This window comes from Schistocerca serialis, chromosome 7 (assembly GCF_023864345.2).
Source record: "Schistocerca serialis cubense isolate TAMUIC-IGC-003099 chromosome 7, iqSchSeri2.2, whole genome shotgun sequence".
Lineage (NCBI taxonomy): Eukaryota > Metazoa > Arthropoda > Insecta > Orthoptera > Acrididae > Schistocerca > Schistocerca serialis.
In genome coordinates, this window is record NC_064644.1 from 520,580,911 (window position 1) to 520,599,641 (window position 18,731).

The 18,731-nt window shown below is 39.7% G+C and overlaps 1 protein-coding gene across 1 annotated transcript in view; it reads left to right on the forward strand.

Annotated features, from left to right (window-relative positions):
• The window catches only part of LOC126412200 (casein kinase I), a 302,788-nt gene that overhangs the window by 208,887 nt on the left and 75,170 nt on the right, over positions 1-18,731 (forward strand). The window contains 2 exon segments of the mRNA XM_050081682.1: positions 10,643-10,712; positions 16,241-16,392. Coding sequence (XP_049937639.1) covers positions 10,643-10,712; positions 16,241-16,392 — 222 coding nt within the window.

Below are 18,731 nucleotides of genomic sequence, written 5' to 3' on the forward strand. Positions count from 1 at the left end.
CAATCAGGTAATGCGATGGGGTCTACCACTGTTCTCTCCACTGCTTGAGTCGTAGTGAAGAAGCTCTTTGTAGCTTTCAGTTGACAGACTACAGCTTGATGATCATACAATGGATGATGGGGGGTTATTGATCAGTGTCGCATCCTCTGCATTGGCAGCAACTGTCCTTTTGACAGTGGGGAGAGCTATTACAACAATCTGGTAGTTTGTGAATTGGAAATGGCTTCATACATCCCAACAAGGTTCTGATAGTCTCACTAACTGCAGTGTCAACCTGCTTGTTGTGAGCAAATGCACTCCATACCATCTCACTAAATGCAGTGCCAACCTGCTTGTTGTGAGCAAATTCACGCCATACAGGTGGGATACACTCTGCAGCTGACACACACAAAGCAAGAGCAGAAGTTGTCAGAACATGAGGACTACCTTTCCAGGTATACTGCCAATGAATCCCTTTCATATCCCCACTAATTAGTGCACCCATATATATGTAACAGATGGTTTATTCCAGTTGAAAGTCGTTGATACAGTATTTATAAAACACGTTTTTGTGTTTTTTGAAATGCTTAGATCTACATTTCTATTCATTTAAAGCAATCTTTGCATGACATTGAATCGTATCGAGATGTGATTGATAATTTGTGTAGTGTTCTATAGAGAGTAGTTCGTTATAGATAACTGCATCATCTGCGAAAAGTCTGAGGTTATTACTAGGTTATTAATAAACAATGATCCCAGCACAGAACATACTGAATCCCTGATAACCCAGATGGTGGCCATTTCTTAATAAGCACTTGTTTAGTACGGAATTAAATGCTTTATGGAAGACAACAAATGTTGCACCCACATAATTGTCTTAATCCCCATGCCTTTCCTCAAGTAATGTGAAAAAAGTGCTTGTGGGGTTTTGTCATGGAAGACACAATTTTGTTAGAGATAGCTTATTATGTTTGAGCTGCGAGTATGTTCTAGAATGATACAACAGTTTGGTGACAGATATTGGACGATAGTTAACCTGCTAGCGTTCTTGCAGACTGTTGTGGCCTGTTGATTCTTCCAACTACTGAACACAGATTTTTTTTAGAGTTGTCTGTGTTATGTAATGGTTAGAATGAGGGCTAATTTGACTGCAAATTCTGTGCAGAATCTGATATGGATTCCCTCGAGTCTTACCACTTTCTTCGATTTAAGCAGTTAAAACAGTTTTGCGTCTTGAATTCCCCTTGTAAAGGAACATTTGAAAACAGAGTTTGGGGTTTCTGGTTTAGCTTTCCTACCATCAGTTTCAGTTGCTGTCTGGACAGTAACTTTTGGTGCCCCTGGCAGCCTTTATGTACGACCAGAATTTGTTTATCTCTATATGTCTGTCTTTTCAGAGGTTTTTGTGGGAGTTGACAGATGATGGTTGAAGGTATTGCTATAGCAAGCAGAAGTCTATTTATGTCAGTATTGTTGGCCCCTGGTTTGATCAGAACCGAGGTGGAATCTTCCCACATGTCATTCAGGGGCCTGAAGATGGCGTAGTAAGTCGCCGAAACTGATAGCCAAATAAAATAAGTTTGGAAACTAGAGGGCTGAAAGGTGTTTAATTTGACATCCAGAATTTCTTTGGCTTTTAAGATTCTGCTGCAGTAGTTGCAGGCTTCACATGTTGCCCTTATGGCAGCCAAATGAAGTTCATTCAGGAACTGTCTGTCTACAGCATATTTGGAAATTCCTGTTGCAAACTTCTATGACTTGCCGAGGGGAGTCCACCCCTGCTGAGGGAAAGAGAAAAGTCTGAGTTGCTTGTACTGGTATGTAATTTGGTAGACAGATGGTCACAAGATGTTATTTAATGTCTGCCGCATTACGAGACCTGGTCAGTGCAGGTGTGTCTCAGATACATTACACATGGTTCCGTACATATTTTTGGAATGCTCCTTGGGTATGGCGAAGCTAAAGATAACGGAAGAGCTGCTGGTTGGCTGCATCAAGAATGTTTTCCTCAACATAGCATCCCATCACACAAACTTTTTTTCCAAGTCACACAGCGGCTCCTATAAACATGCACCTTCACTGTAAGGAGGCATGACTTTGGTGCTCCACAGCAACGGCACATGCCAGAATTTGAAGATGATGTACTGCATCACATTGAAGAGAACATGTCAACGAGTCCTCAAACAGTTGCATGTGCAATGGATGTTAGACACAGTATCAGCTGGGATGTTATGTGTACACAGTATCAGCTGGGATGTTATGTGTGAGCAACAATTACATTCATACCACTTACAAAGGGTACACACTGTGGATCCAGTTGATTTTCTGCAACCCATTGCCTACTGCAAGTGGTTCCTGCACTGCTGCATGCGTTTTCACATTGAGTTCTGTTAACAGAAGAATTTAAGTCCACTAGGGACTGTTCTGAATTTGCAAAACAGCCGTGTTTGGACAGACAAAAATCTTCGTGCCACACATGTTCATGAATTTCAGAACTGGTTTGGTATTAACATGTTGGCAGTTGTTTTGGGTGGTCGTATGATTGGGCCATACCTTGTTCAATTCGCACTAACTGATCCTGCATACTTGATGCTCCTAGAAAATGTATTGGGCCGAATTCTGAAGCTGTACCACTGAATATCCATTATGGAATGTGGTTTCAGCATGATGGTGTACCACTTCACTTCTCATGTGCGGTTCGGAGAAACCATCACAGATAAAGTGGTCCAAGATGGATAGGCCGATGTGGTGCAACAGCATGGCTGCCACAGTTGCCGAATTTATCTCATGTGGATTACTTCTTGTGTGGTTGTATGTAAAGTTTAATTTACAAGACACTCCTGTACATACAGAGGAACATCTGCTGATATGCGTTCTGAGTGCTGCACTAGAATTTGAAGAGATGCAGAGTGCGATGGACAATGTGTACCAGAACATGCGTCGTAAGTAAAATGTCTCTAATAACATTTGCAGTCATCATATCGAGCAGCTGTTGTAATCCATCAGTACAGTTATGTACATACAGTGTGCTGGATTCATTTTTGTTTTGGAGTAATGTAAACATGTCATGTTTAAGTGTTCATACAAACAAACATGCTTAAGTGATAAATGAATATTTCATTATGTTTCCTTTCAAATTGTTACTTAATAATTGTACTACTCCATGCATCATTCAATTTCTTGGGCAGAAGTGGTAGAGTTACACATCTGAATTGAATTGTTAAGTTTCCAGACATAGGCTCCTGTTCAAAATATCATGTGCTCACTCCCCTCTAAAGATTATGGAATTTCCGAACACTCTGTATAGCACTGTGTTATTGTGCAGTATTCACTGCTTGTTTAGAAATTCCTTGACAGAGACTATGCAATGCTTTATCTTTTAAATGTTAAATGCTGCTAATAATTGGTCACTGTGTGTGTGTGTGTGTGTGTGTGTGTGTGTGTGTGTGTGTGTGTGTGTGTGTGTGTGTGTGTGTGTGTGTGTGTGTATCCTTTTTCTTATTGAAATGCCAAGCAATATCACTCTTCCATTGATTTCTTATCACAAAGCCAATGGTTATATTTTCATCACTACACAAATACCACACACTTATTGTGCCTGGAAAGATCCAGCACCTTATTTGATAAGTGACAATTAATCTAGTGTCGTAAATGCATGTGCGATTTGAACAGCAAAACTAACTTTATGTTAATTATATCACATCCTGACATTGCGACATTGTTCATCAGTGTGGATGGGAAGATATAACCATGTCACTGACACGAAACTGTTGATCCCGGAAGCTTAGTGTGAGATATAGATAATGCATTGTATGTTAGGTAAAGCTTTCGAAATGTGGTGCTACAGAAGAATGCTGAAGATTAGATGGGTAGATCACATAACTAATGAGGAAGTATTGAATAGGATTGGGGAGAAGAGAAGTTTGTGGCACAACTTGACCAGAAAAAGGGATCGGTTGGTAGGACATGTTCTGAGGCATCAAGGGATCACCAATTTAGTATTGGAGGGCAGCGTGGAGGGTAAAAATCGTAGAGGGAGACCAAGAGATGAATACACTAAGCAGATTCAGAAGGATGTAGGTTGCAGTAGGTACTGGGAGATGAAAAAGCTTGCACAGGATAGAGTAGCATGGAGAGCTGCATCAAACCAGTCTCAGGACTGAAGACCACAACAACAACAACATGTTAGGTAAAGGAAAATCTTTGCTTCTGTGCTCCGAAAATAGTCTGGACGTTTGATGAAAGTGTGGAGAGAGGCTACAGTGGGTGAGTAGCAAGTGAAGTCAACTATGGGACAACATTGGACATTACAAACGGATACTGTGAACTGACTATGGCTAAGACATGTATGTGGAGGAAATTATTTTTTTGTACCAGCAGATCTGGTATTAAGATGTTACATGGAGTAAGCCAAATGAAGAATTGCAAAACAAAATTCTTACAACCACAGTAAGGTCCAACAAGGATAGTGTACTTTTACTAGGAGCATGTCTCCTAAGCTAGTACGATTGTACTAAAATTTATTGATGACATTGTGTCTACTTACAATTGCTCCACTGTTGAAACAGTGTTTGGAAAGGGGGGGGGGGGAAGCTTAATGTGGGTAAGTTGCTGGCTGGCACATCTTGAGGTATATGATCTGTAAAGAAATACAGCATTGGGGACATCGTTCAGCGTTTTTACCAGCAGCTGTTAGTGTCATATTACAAAAACATGACTCATCACAATTACATTTACTCAAACATTAGGGCCATTTGGTAGTGATACAAGGGCACATTATTCTAGCTACTTTGGGAAAATATTAGAATAGAGTTGTTCATTCTCTTATCTTCTCGTTAAATTGAACCACGGTTTTCATTGTAATTTCAAACATCATGAAGATTATGTAGTGACTGTTTCCCTAGCTGAATGGGTAGTGCAGAAGTGCACCCAGGTTTGATTCCTGGTACCTCCTCAGATTCTCTCTACAGTAGAGAGATCTGGTACGGTGTCCACTCTGTCCTTGGGAGGCCAGATAAATAGTAAATTTGGATAAAGGAGCAGTGGCATCACCAGGATTCCTCTGCTGGCAATAACAGCTTGAATGGATCAACTGCATGATGATGAAGTGTCCCATGATCATAGATTACTACACATTCTGCCATGTAGGCAACAGTGGGCCAGTCAGAACAGGTCAGAAGAGCAATCTGTGAGTGGCATTTTATATATGTGGTTTTCGAGTTGAAGATGACTGTCTGACAAAAACAAATAAATGTAACAAAAGTGAGAACAAACTTATTCCAAATGAAGTCTCCTGAAAGCAGTGTGACATACTGGAATGTTTTGTAAATGTGGTAACAAGAGAAGTAGTCATGCTTTAGTGTGATGTTCAGTGGACTTGAAAACTTTCCATTACCCGAACGTGTCTTATGCAGGAAAACTAAGCAATGAACCCATCCCTCTGCCCCTCCCACCTCCACCCCCTCTGTCCAAACAGGTCTCGGAAGTCTCATTGGTACCGACCGACTGCTGTGACATTATCAGCCAAACAGTGTTACTGGATGTGGTCAGCTCACTGCTTTCCCGACCGTTGTCAGTTTCCATGACCAGAACCATTACTTCTCGATCAAGTAGTTCCTCAGGTGGCCTCACAATGGTTGAGTGCATCCTGCTTGCCAACAGCTGACCCAAATGGTCACCCATCCAAATGCTAGTCAAACCTGGCAGCACTTAACTTCAGTGATCTGATGGGAACCAGTGTTATCGCTGTGGTACGGATGTTAGCAGCAAATCCATGGTCTCTTGTAAACTGAAAAGCCATTTGAATAGCAAACATGGACACTTAAGTATTTCTGAAAAAGCAAGTAGTCACTTATAAAACTACTGAAATAATAGCAAAACAAATTCAACCCCACATAATTGCAGAAGACTTAATTTTTCCTGCATCATAAGAAATGGTGAAATTGATGTTAGGTGATGACGCTGGGAAGGCAATATCTTTGGTTCCACTGTCAAACTATACTGTTTCCCACCAGATTGATGACATGTCTTAAGATATTCAGTGTATTGTCTGTGAAAAACTGAGCAATGGTCATGTTTTTCACTACAGCTCAACAAGTCAACTGATATAAGTAAGAAATCTTGATTACTGAATTACGTTAGATTTTTGATGAAGATTCAGATATTGAAAAATTCCTTTCTTGTGCTGAACTGTCCTCAGTTAGTCATCAACATAGTAAATTTTGTTAAGTCAAGGGCTCTTACAATAAGACTTCTCAAACAATTGTGTCATTGAGTGGGATCTCAACATGACTCTTTCATGCATACTGAAATTTGCTGGTTATCAATAGGTAGAGCCTTGGAAAGACTTTTTGAATTGAGGGAAGGGCTATTAAATATGTTCAGCCTTAAAAAGCCAAACTTCACCACTCAGTTAAATGATGATGAGTGGTGTGCAAAGGTAGCCTATTTGGCAGATATTTTCCACCATTTAAATTACCTGAATGAGGGTATGCAAAGAGAAGAAGAAAATGTGCTGATGTCAAGTGATAAACTCGCCAGGTTCTTAAATAAAACTTAAAATATGGAAATCATACACGGAAAGAAAAATCTTAAATAGTTTCTCTTACTTTCAAGGTAGATCCACATGGTGACATAACCTACAAACTCATTTTAAATCAGCTCTTGGTTCTTGAGAATAACAGGGCACAATATTTTCCCTCAGTCACTGTGAACTGGTTGTGCAGTCCGTGTGCTGTCTCCAGAATCCACCACTGACAGATTGAACACTTTAACTGAAATGTGATGTTATCAAGTTTTGGATGTTAGTGAAGAAACAATACCTAGTAAGAGCAGTGAAAGCAGTTAATACCCTGTTGCATTTTTCCACAGCCTGCTTTTGTCAGTTGGGATTTTCTGCTCTAAGCAACATAAAAAACAAAAAACACCATTGACCTCTCTTTGAACAGGAAATGTGTGTGTGTGTGTGTGTGTGTGTGTGTGTGTGTGTGTGTGTGTGTGTGTGTGTGTGTCTCTCTCTGTCTTAAATTCCAACACAAACTGAGCTTTTGTGTGAGAAGCAACAGCCTCGGTGTCTCATTGATAACTCTTACTTGTAAGGTGTGAACCAATAAATAACCTGTAACCAAGTTAAAGTTCTACTGGAATAGTACTGTATATTCTGTTCATCATTTTTGAAAACAAATATTCTTTGAAATTAGTTCAGTTCCTTTTATTAGCAGTGCTATAAACCTTCAGCCACGTAGCTAATCTCACGCCACAGAATTGTGCCATGGCACACCCGCTTAAAACCATTGCACTGGAGCATTGTGCAACAATGGAAAATCCGAGATGGGATGCCAACTAACCAATCTATCCTATTAGACTTGACCCGAAACCAATATTGACCTCTGCCAACTCATATTACTCCTCCACTTAACTGTGATCCACCACACTGCCCCTAAATCATCCCCCGTTTACTTAACAGACTTTCCTAACCTCAAACCTTGTCTGACCATCATTTCCCAAACCCATCAAAGTGCAAACCAACCTGATATCTGCAGGTAAGAACACAATCCACCACCTAAAAACTGGCTTTATCATAATCCTATCTGCTGACAAAAATCTCCACCACTGTGGTTGAGAACCACTGGGATTACCTGACTGAGATGCACCACCATCTGTCAGATGTTTCCACCTAAAGGACCTGCCACACTGACCCCACTCCAGAAATCCAGTATGATCACCAACCCTCAACCCCCCTCAAATTCCTAGCTCCATCCCAGAAACTGCCTCCTCAGTAGGCTGTGTGTTACCTTCCTCACACCCACAACTGTCTGAACTGCTACCATCTCCTTCCTTTGTTAAAATATGTAAACATCGTCATTCAGGACACCTCATTGTGGTTGCATATTGTGCGCTGAGAGAGAGAATCTCCGCCCTTGTGGACCACGATCTTCAGCTGCAACCAACCCTCCTATATAAAAGACACTTAACAATTTGCTTTACTGACACGCCACAGTTCACAGTTCCTACCCTTCAGTGCCCTGTTAATCAATTTTAATGCCATCTCCCTCTACACAAACATACCTTAGATTGCCTTCATAATACACTACATATACCTTTGCCCAGCTGACATAAAAGTTACAACCTTCTTCCTGGTTACTATTACCAACTATCTTGTTGCCCACATCTTTGGAGGCATTACCTACAAATAAATATGCAGTGCAGCCATGAGCAACTGTGTGGTCCCATCCTACGCCAACCTATTCATGGGCCATGTAGAGGAGTGCTTCCTATCCAGAATCCCAAACCGTTCATGTGGTTCAGATCCATTGATCATGATTTGGTTTAACAGTGAGGAACCCTAACCACATTCCTCCAAAGCCTCAACATTGTTTCCTCCGTTTTCTTCACCTGGTCCTCCTCTGTCCAACAAGCCATGTTCCTTGATGTCATGCTCCACCTCATGGGTGGCTTTGTCTGTACCTCATCCACAATAAACCTTCCAGCAACCAACAATTCCTCCATTTTGACAGCTGCTACCATTCCACACCAAGAAGCCTAGTGACCCATAGTTATAGTATCTGCAGTGACAAGCAGACCCTCTCCAAATATATTGAGGGTCTCACTGCTGCCTTCACAGACTGACATCTTTTATAGTGGTGTCCTGCCACCTACTGAACCTGTGCAGTATTGTAGTCCATCCCTATCACATCCCTGATCTCAACACCTTGCCCCATGGCCAATATCTTGGTAATAGCCCTAGATGTAAAACTTGTCCCATACATCCTACCTATACCACCTACTCCACTCCTGTCTCAAGTATCTCCTACACCAGCAAGGGCAGGGCCACCTGTGAAAGCAGCCACGTGATCTACCAACGTAACTGCAACCACTGTGTCGCATTCTACATGAGCACTAACAAGCTCTGTCTTCTAAATGGCCACCACTAAACTATGGTATAGAGACAGCTGGGCCACCTAGTTGCCGAGCATGCTACTGTGAATGGTGTGCTTGACTTCAGTTGCTTCACTGTCTGTGCTATTGGATTCTCCCTACCAACACCAGTTTTCTGAATTGTGCAGTTTGTAACTTTTTTTACAACATATTCTTCTTTCCTACAATGCCCTCTGGCCTTAACCTTCTCTAGTCTCTGTCTCCCAACTGCCTTTACCCCTTCACTGCTCCGTTACATACACCTTCTGTACCCCAAGTGCACCTGCATAGTCCTGCATCTCTCCTCTTCCCTTCCCTACCCTTACAACCCTTGCGACACAGTGTGTCCATGCAGCATCTAGTAGCCCACAATCCTGTCTCTGTACAGTCCCATAGGGTGTTCCCCATCCTTACTCTGCTGTCCCTCTCCTTCCCAATCCCATAACTCTTTCCCACTATCCATCCCAGCACCCAGCAGAGATCACTCTCTCACACACACACACACACACACACACACACACACACACACACACACACTGACAGACAGACAGACAGGGAGAGAGAGAGAGAGAGAGAGAGACAGAGAGAGAGAGAGAGGGTTGATGATTTGCAATATTAAATTTCCAAATTTTATCAGTCATACGGCCTATTGACAAGTTCATGTTTGTACGTTGAATAAAATTGTACACATTTTACCTTTTCAAATAAGTAGTGAGTTATCAATTTTTTAAGGATATATTCTTCTCCTTCCCCCCCCCCCCCCCCCTCCCCTTCTCTCCCCTTTCTTCTTCTAAACAAGGTCAGATAAAGATCCCAATTCAAAACGAATAGGAAGTTGAGTCCATGGATTATTGTTTAGTCAAACTGTTTTAATCAGTATTACGAAAGTTGGTTCCAGGTTCTGCATCAGCATGCAAATGTTGTATATTACTCAAAAGTGTGTTGTAGAGTCTATTGTTGGCAGCAAGTGGTTCAGTTATATACCATAGAAAGAGACATATGTCTTGAGTTTGTTTATATCCTTTCATTTATGTATTATTATTGTTATCAACTATATTGCAGCACTTACTGTATTTATTGGTCTGAACTTTGCTGTGTATTTCTTGCTATAGTATCATCACTGTCAAATGTTTCACCTTTGCCAGAAAGAAAATAAGAGATAAGCAGCATGCTGCTAGTTTCTTAAAACAACATACAATGGAGAAATAACAAAGCCAACTGGTTGTTCAATACATTGATCTAAGTTTCGACACCTCTAAGGATAGCTTCAGCAGAATGAAAATTTAAAAACTGTCTGATTTTTTTTTTTTTTTTTTTTTTTTTTTTCCATTGCAAGGTGTACATACCAAAGACTGGAATGTTTTTAATTTGTGCTTGTCCGGTCTAGACATTTGCTATTACATTCGTGCAATGTAACTTGAGGCTTTTAAATCTTATGTACGGGCACCAAAAGGTAGCCATATTCAAAACCATAAAACAATATACTTATTTTTTTTTTTGTCTCTCTCTTTTATATAGGTTCATTAAGGACTCATATTGCCCATATTGTTTTTCAATCCTTGTTGGCGGTATTACATGCAACCAAATGAAGTTTCTGGATGCTGTAAACAAATGCTATTGTTCTCCATATTCTCTCCCCCACCACCTCCCAAAAAAAAGAAAGGAAACTGCCCTTGTATTTTTCTCTCACACTTTTTGTATTAAAGTATCAATTTCTAGAGACCTCATATGTGCTTTGTTGTTACAGGAACCAATGAAGTCAAAAGCACCACAGCTGCATCTGGAGTACAGATTCTACAAACTACTCGGATCTCAAGGTAAGCCGTCTTTACTGGCAGCTTTCATTTCCTATGATTGATAATGTGACATCTAATTAAGTGTATGTACACTAATTATAAACAAATAATTGATGTGTTCCCAATGAAGTAAAAGAAACCAGATTGACAGTTTAAGACCTTTCACTGCAGCTAACCAGAAAGGTTGACCTTTCTTCTTAAAATACTTTGTGGATTGTTTAAATATGACATCATAAAACTGGCATGTTTATGTATAATAGGAGTACTTTTAAACAGACTTTGGTTGAAACATTGTGTGCAGGTGTAAGCATTGAATAACAGGTCTTTGTTGTAGGTTTATATTTATGAAAGTAAACAAATATTATTTGACAAATGTCTGCTTGTGTCTGTGTATGTGTGGATGGATATGTGTGTGTGTGCGAGTGTATACCTGTCCTTTTTTCCCCCTAAGGTAAGTCTTTCCGCTCCCGGGATTGGAATGACTCCTTACCCTCTCCCTTAAAACCCATATCCTTTTGTCTTTCCTTCTCCTTCCCTCTTTCCTGACGAGGCAACCATTGGTTGCGAAAGCTAGAATTTTGTGTGTATGTTTGTGTTTGTTTGTGTGTCTATCGACCTGCCAGCGCTTTTGTTTGGTAAGTTTCATCATCTTTCTTTTTAGATATATTTTTCCCACGTGGAATGTTTCCCTCTATTATATTCATATCATTATTATAGTTATTGTTTCATCCAGGTAGTCTGTGTGTATATTCTGAAGCTAATTTTTGCAGAAGAATAGTCTGATAAAAAAGAAATGAAACTGTTCACTTTACTAGGGGACTTATTGTCATAGCGTAATAATGTATCATTGTTTTTGAACCTGGAAACATGTTCATAGAATGTGACAAGTGTAATTGAACAACTCACTGATAATGAGAAAATAGTTTACAACAGACATTTTCTCTCTTGCTCTGCATCAGAAAAAAATGTGCGTGTTGCGTGCCACAAAATATTGAGATTAATACTTCAAATTTGAGCCCATTTAAATCATCATTCATTCCTTACATCACCCAGTACATTTATGCATATAATTTTCCATGAGGATGTGCAGGAACTCCTCAATGTGTGTGTGTGTGTGTGTGTGTGTGTGTGTGTGTGTGTGTGTGTGTCACGTCTGTAGTAAACTGTAAGTTAATTGCCATTGAGTATCTGGATTTTGGCAAAACTTGTCACTGTGTTAGAAAACAGCACAAAGTCAGAAAAGTGTCTTATACTACACAACATTAAATGGTTTCAATGGTTTTATCAGAAATTTTTCATTGTCTGTATGTTTGTGACATGTTCGTCCAACAGCAAACTGTAAAAGCCCAGTCTGATGACAGAACACCAGGTCAGATGACAGTACACCAGGCATTGATCGGATGATGATACTTGATATAGAAACTAGTAGCCAGTACACAAAATAAAAGTATGATTATACACTAAAGCAAATAATTTTGTTCTGGGGATAGAAAGGCAAATAGTGAACAAGGATGCTAATTTTGTGTGTCAAAGTGAGTGTGAGTGTGCCTGCCACTAATCTTCTTAGCATGAAGCCCACTCTACTGCTAATCTGGAAGAAAAATTCAGTGCACTGCAGGCAAGAGTGGAAAAGAGGAATTATTATAAAAGTTAGAAACCCACATCCATCATCCTTTCATTATTTCCTTGAAATACTGCACAGAGCTGATAAGTGCATTGTGCTAACTTTTCAAGAAACTTCCAACTACAAATCGTATCCACAACAAGATCATTAAATTATGGTTAACAGTACTCGATGGAATACCTTTAGGAATAATGAGGTTGATTTGCTGTTTAAATTATCTGTACATTTTATGTTCAGATACAGGTATCATATGTTACTCCACCACAATTAAAATAATAAATAAATCCATTTTAACTTCTCAGGACGTAAGCAAAATTATGGACATAAAACTGCTTGTATAACTCTCTACCAGATTTATGTACTCACGCATGTTGTACCTTATTGTTACTTACTTTGTGCCTTAAAAAGTAGAGAGAGAAGAAGAAAAGCAGCTAAATCTCAGTGAGTGTGTGTGTGTGTGTGTGTGTGTGTGTGTGTGTGCGTGTTCGAAATGTTAACAAGCAGTCTATAACTTTTATACTTGTCCAGTGCTGTGAGAACAAGTGGAGTGGACTGTGCAGTATGACATACCTGAAATGGACATTTTTGAAATCAGATTATAGTTACCATGGCCGTGTGCTCCGTTTCCCTCAGGAAATTTTAAAAGACTGAGTTTTCAAAGTACATCCGGGGTTCTGCCTTGTCGGACACTTTTCTCCAGGAAAATGGTGTGCCTCAGGGTTCCATCTTGAGCGTCATCCTCTTTGCTATTGCCATTAACCCTATAATAGACGGTCTCCCACTGGGCATCTCTGGCTCCCTTTTCGTGTACGATTTTGTGATCTATTGCAGTTCTCCATGGACTTGCATCCTTGAGCAGCATCTTCAGCGATGTCTTGATCATCATTACTCATTGTGCACTGACAATGGCTTTCGTTTTTCCACTGACAAAATCAGTTGTATGAATTTCTGGTGGCGTAATTGGTTTCATCCACCGTCTTTACATCTTGGGCCTGTTGCTCCTCCATTTCTTGAAACTACAAAATTCCTGCGGCTTAGCTAGCTTGATAAGAAACTTTCTTGGTTCTCCCTCTGGTCTTATCTGGCCGCCCGCTGCACGCGGTCTCTCTGCACGTGGTTTCTCAATGTCGTACATGTCCTCACTGGTGCTTCCTGGGGAGCAGATCACACTTCCCTCCGTTTGTACCAGTCCCTTGTCCGTTCAAAACTGGACTATGGGTGTTTCGTTTATGCATCTGCACGTCTGTCCCTGTTACACCATCTGAATACTATTCACCATCATGGCGTCCATTTGGCCACAGGTACCTTTTCCACTGGCCCGGTCGAGAGTCTCTATGCAGAAGCTGCTGAATTACTGCTGTCATACCCCCCTGACTTTTCTCCTCAGCAAATATGCATGATGTTCGTCTGCCATACTTGGCCACCCATCTTTTGCCTCCGTTGATGAATCCTTTGATTGCTAGTATGAGGCATGTCCCTCTACTCTGTTACCTCCTGGAGTTCACTTTCGGCTCTTGCTCCAGCAGCTTAACTTCACGCTGCCTGCCACTTTCGTGATGGAATGTGAACCCTTCACCATCTTGGCTTTGTATTGTAGCACTTGTTCACCTTGCCTTTATTTGCTTCCTGAGGACACTACTCCAGCCTCGTTCTATTGTCATAAGTTTCATGACCTTCACACAGAACTTCGCTATAGTACCTTTGTGTACACTGATGGATCTTGGAATGACCATTGTGTTGCATGTGCCTTGGTCATTGGAACTGCTGTTTTTTGTATTGAATTCTGGAACACTGCTCAGTATTTACAGCAGAGCTCTCCACCCTGTATCGGGTCATGCAATACATCCAGCGACACAGGCTTTTCAGTTGCATCATCTGCTGCGACTCTCTGTGGCCTTGTCTCTGTGTGCTGTACACCGTCCATCCAGGAAAGCTGTCACTTGCTCACTCTTGATGCAATCACTGTGATATGTATGAGGATTCCTGGTTACGTCGGTCTGACAGGAATCGAAGCCGCAGATGCTGCTGGCAAGGCTACAGTCTTCGTACCCCAGCCTGCTAGTTCTTACATTCCCTCCGATGATATCTGTGTTGTCAGGTGGCAGGTTGCAGGTGACATCACTTTGGCATCATCATTGGTCATCCCTTCATGGGAACATGCTCTGGGGAATTGAGCCCCTCCCAGCGTCTTAGACGACCTCCTCTCAGCCCTGTCGCTGTGAGATCATTTTAAATATGTTGCGTATTGGGCTCTGCCTTTTAGCCAACACACTTTGTTAAGTGATGCCCCCCCACCACTTTGTGCTCGTTGCCCTCAACCTTTGACAGTTCGTTGTTTCCTAACGGAATGCCCTATTTTTAACCACTTACGTTGTCATTTACGTTTACCATCCGAGTTGACCTTTCCACATACATTTTTTTGTAGCTGTCTTTCCTTCTGTTGTTGAGCTTAACATGTAGTTGTTTTTCACTCTCCCCCACCTCCCCCTCTCCCCCACCTGCCCCTTTGCCCCACCTGCCCAATTTGACATGGGCATGAATGACCCTAGTTGTTTTTGCACCCTAAAACAAAACAAAACAGACAAATGAGATTATAGTTATCACAACCTTAAATTTACAGGTGCATGACTATTGGTACATTGAACCAAAGTGCACAATCTAATCTGTGATTTACACATAAGACAGACTCTCCTCACCTTAATTAATCGTTGGTGCATAAAAATAGCATCACTGTGTAATATGATTTATTTGTTGTGCCACAATTTTGAAGTAAAATGAGTACTCAGTTAGGAACTTAAGTGTCAATAGAATAATAGACAAAAGTTATCTGTATCTAATGTGCTTCTTTGAAGACAGAAGTTGACTGCATCAAACAGTACAGTGGAACGACTTCTGACTGTATAACGCTTGAATAGTGTACAGTGGAGGTCAAAAGCAGGTACTCGAGAGGCTACATACATGATCGACTCAATTTTTAATATGGTTGTGCATTATTTTGAAGGCAAGTTTTTCAGTAGATGTGGTAACTACTTTTTCGTGAAGAGATTCGCTGGTATCCTCTTTGATTGTTTGTTATAAATGTAACATGTACATAATAAGCTGTGATTTAAATTGATCATCTCTTTATGGCTTTGATTTCATTATCACATTCCATTACATATAGCTTTCACTTATAACTTACAATAATATTGAATGAATTTGGGACTGATATTACTGTCAAAAGTTGTCTGCTAGATATGAGGAAACTAGTCAAAGAATACTTAGAATTTTATTAATGCCCATATTATAACAGATATTACTAGAATAAAATCATGGACTTAATAATAAAAACATCTCGATATAGCAGTCCAAAAGATTAGCAGCAGGTATATCAATGTGTTGTTGTTAAGATGATTGAGTACCACATAGCAGATTGTAACATAATTCGTTCTCAATACTAATTGATTCTTCCGATGTTCCATGTGTGGCATCTGATAAGATAAATAATTTTTCTGTAGTTCGAAGAAATGCCATAAATTTAAAAAATATCATCTGTGCATTATCTTCCTACGTCACTAGCTTTCGTACCATTTGTTGATGCCATGTGTGTCATATCATCAAACATAATAGTAAAACTTGAATAGTAGAGGCACAAAATATTAGTTGTAAAGATGTGTATTACATTACTGTCTTTTTGCCATAAATTTATTTAACTGAGATAGAAACAATGTTTTATACCTCAACTTGTGATGTCACAACTGGCACTTGTTGTTAAATTTCGATTATTTATTTCTGTACAAGCTTTGCAAACTTTTTGAAGAAAGAACTTTGCTAGCTTTTACATAAATAAAACTTAAAAGAAGTGTGGGGTGTAGGTGGACAACAGTGAGAGTGAGAGGAGGTCCCCCAAACATTCAGGAGATCAGATGTAATGTATTGCTTTTAGAAGGCATCCCGCAAGTGTACTACTACGGGACGTGCGATGGCCGCTACAATGCCATGGTGATGGAACTGCTGGGCCCCAGTCTGGAGGATCTCTTCGTTCTTTGTAACCGCAAATTCTCGCTGAAATGTGTTCTCATGATAGCCAAACAGGTGGTAAGTATAATCCACCATCACCCCACGCTAATCTGCTATACTCGGTGCTCCACACACCACCTGTTTTGTGGATTGTGGAACACTATCTTTTTGTGTTGTTTACCTCTTACTTTGCAAGGTAATTTCAAACTTGCAAGTGGTAAAGTTTGATTGTTGCATTTTTATGGGTTCTTCGCTTTCTGTGTTGTGGTTTTTGAACTTTCTTATTACTACTTTTACCCCAGCTGCGAGGTATATTTGGCACGTATTGTATTACAAAAGATGGGAAGGATTAAAACACTGGAACAAAATGCTTTGTGTAAACCAAGCTAAATTTGTGTTATGACTTCTATAACTAAAGCCAAGTGAAGCGTTTTGATTATATTTCAGGGAGTTTCAGTTCCCTTGAATATAACTGAAATTAAATAAGATTGCTTTTGCCTAGATAAATTTCATTGGTTTGCACCCAACATTCTGAGCCCTTTTGCTTGTCTGGAAAGTCATTCATACTTTCTTTATCACTTCTTATCTCCCAATAGTTGCTCCTACAGAAGTATTAAACAGTGTTTTTCAAACATTTGTTCTTGTCTCTTCAGTAACATATCTAATTATATGCCATTACTGCTTACGATGTGTTATGTCTGTGCTATATTTGTTTTAAACTGTTGCTTTACCTACCTACATGTCAGATACCCTAACATGCTCCTCTTGGACCATCATTTTCTGTCATCTTTATGTTCATATATTTCCATAATATTAACTGAACATTTACCCTATGTAATCTGATTATGATGAGGTTTATCTTGTACTTAAGAATGAATGTATGTAAGGAAAGAAAATGGGGAAAAAAGGAAAAGAAAATGAGAAAATCGCAACACTGAAAGAGAAGTGTCGTAGTTTATATTCAAATTTTTTTTGTGACTTTTCCCCTTTTTTGTTTCCAAAGGCGATTTCTCATAAGTTTTACATCCATCCCTTCCTTCTATATCTTTCCATTCCTTATCACTAGTGTCATCACTTACTCATCCATATTTTTTCCATTCATTTCGAACTTTTGTAGAAGGAATCCCTGAGGTGTTCTACTTCGGACCTTGTGGGAAGTACAACGCGTTAGTTATGGAGTTATTAGGACCCAGTCTGGAAGATTTGTTTGACCTGTGTGGACGAAGGTTTTCTCTCAAGACAGTCCTTATGATCGCCACTCAGCTTGTAAGTATAAAGGTTGAAAATAAGTAGTTCTGTATCTTCCCAGCAGTATTTCTTTGTATTGTGTGACCATTTCGTAGACTTTGGTATTTTTCGTTTACTTTTCTTTACACTTTATTTTCATATAAAATTTCCTGAATATCACTGTCCATTTTTCTTTTTTGTATCATTTCAGTTATTATTGCAACAAATGGTACTGTCAGTGAATTTTTAAGGAGATATTGTCAACTAATTCAGCATCAAGACAAACTTTTTTTATATGAAGCACATCGCTGGGCTTCCATTGAAACCTACTAAAAACTTGCAGGATGAAGGACGTGTTCTAGCGATTTGCATCAGTTATTTACATTTTCGTTTGGTTTCATTTTCAGCCCAGATGTTTGATGCTGCATTCATTCTTCATTAATCCATTCATTCCACATCACTATTCATGATGGGAGAGTTTCCTTTTAAACCTAACTCATATGTTGAAACTTTGTTTTCATGTGAGTTGAAGCCCTCACTGTAAAGCTCAGTGAAGTTGAGCACCAATTTCCTTCATACTATGCATGTTTTGAGAATAGCTCTTTTGCCTATGTTAGGAATTGGATATTTGAAAGAGTTCAGAGTAGTTTTGCTAGCCAAACTTCCATGTAACTAAACTTTTCTCAAAATTGGGGCGTTCTTTCACGACAACTCTATCATACTCTGAAATTGTGTTTTGGTGCAAGAGGAGCAAGGGTACTCAAACATTCCTTCTTCCGTGTGTCTTTGGTATCTTAGTTAGTTTTTCTTCCTATGTGTAAAATTATACAGATGCATATCTTAGTTTGATGTACTATGTCAACAAATTGTGTCTTAAGTTAATCCCCGTAATAATTTATATAATTATTAAAAATCTTTCAGTGTGAAAAACTTTTTCATTACTATTTATTAGGAACATTGAATTTTACATAACATTTTCACACATATTGTGGGTAATGGAACAGCTACTGCAAGTTTATTGACACCCATCATCTGCTAAATGGCAAGGGTCTTAAGTAGATATTTTTTTGAAGTCATTGAAGGAAGACAGAAAAAGTTAAGATATTTGATAAAACACAGACAAGAGATCTTCGCCATTGCAGAAGCTTCACTGTAATTCAAGTTGGAGAAAGGGGAGATGATCTAATATT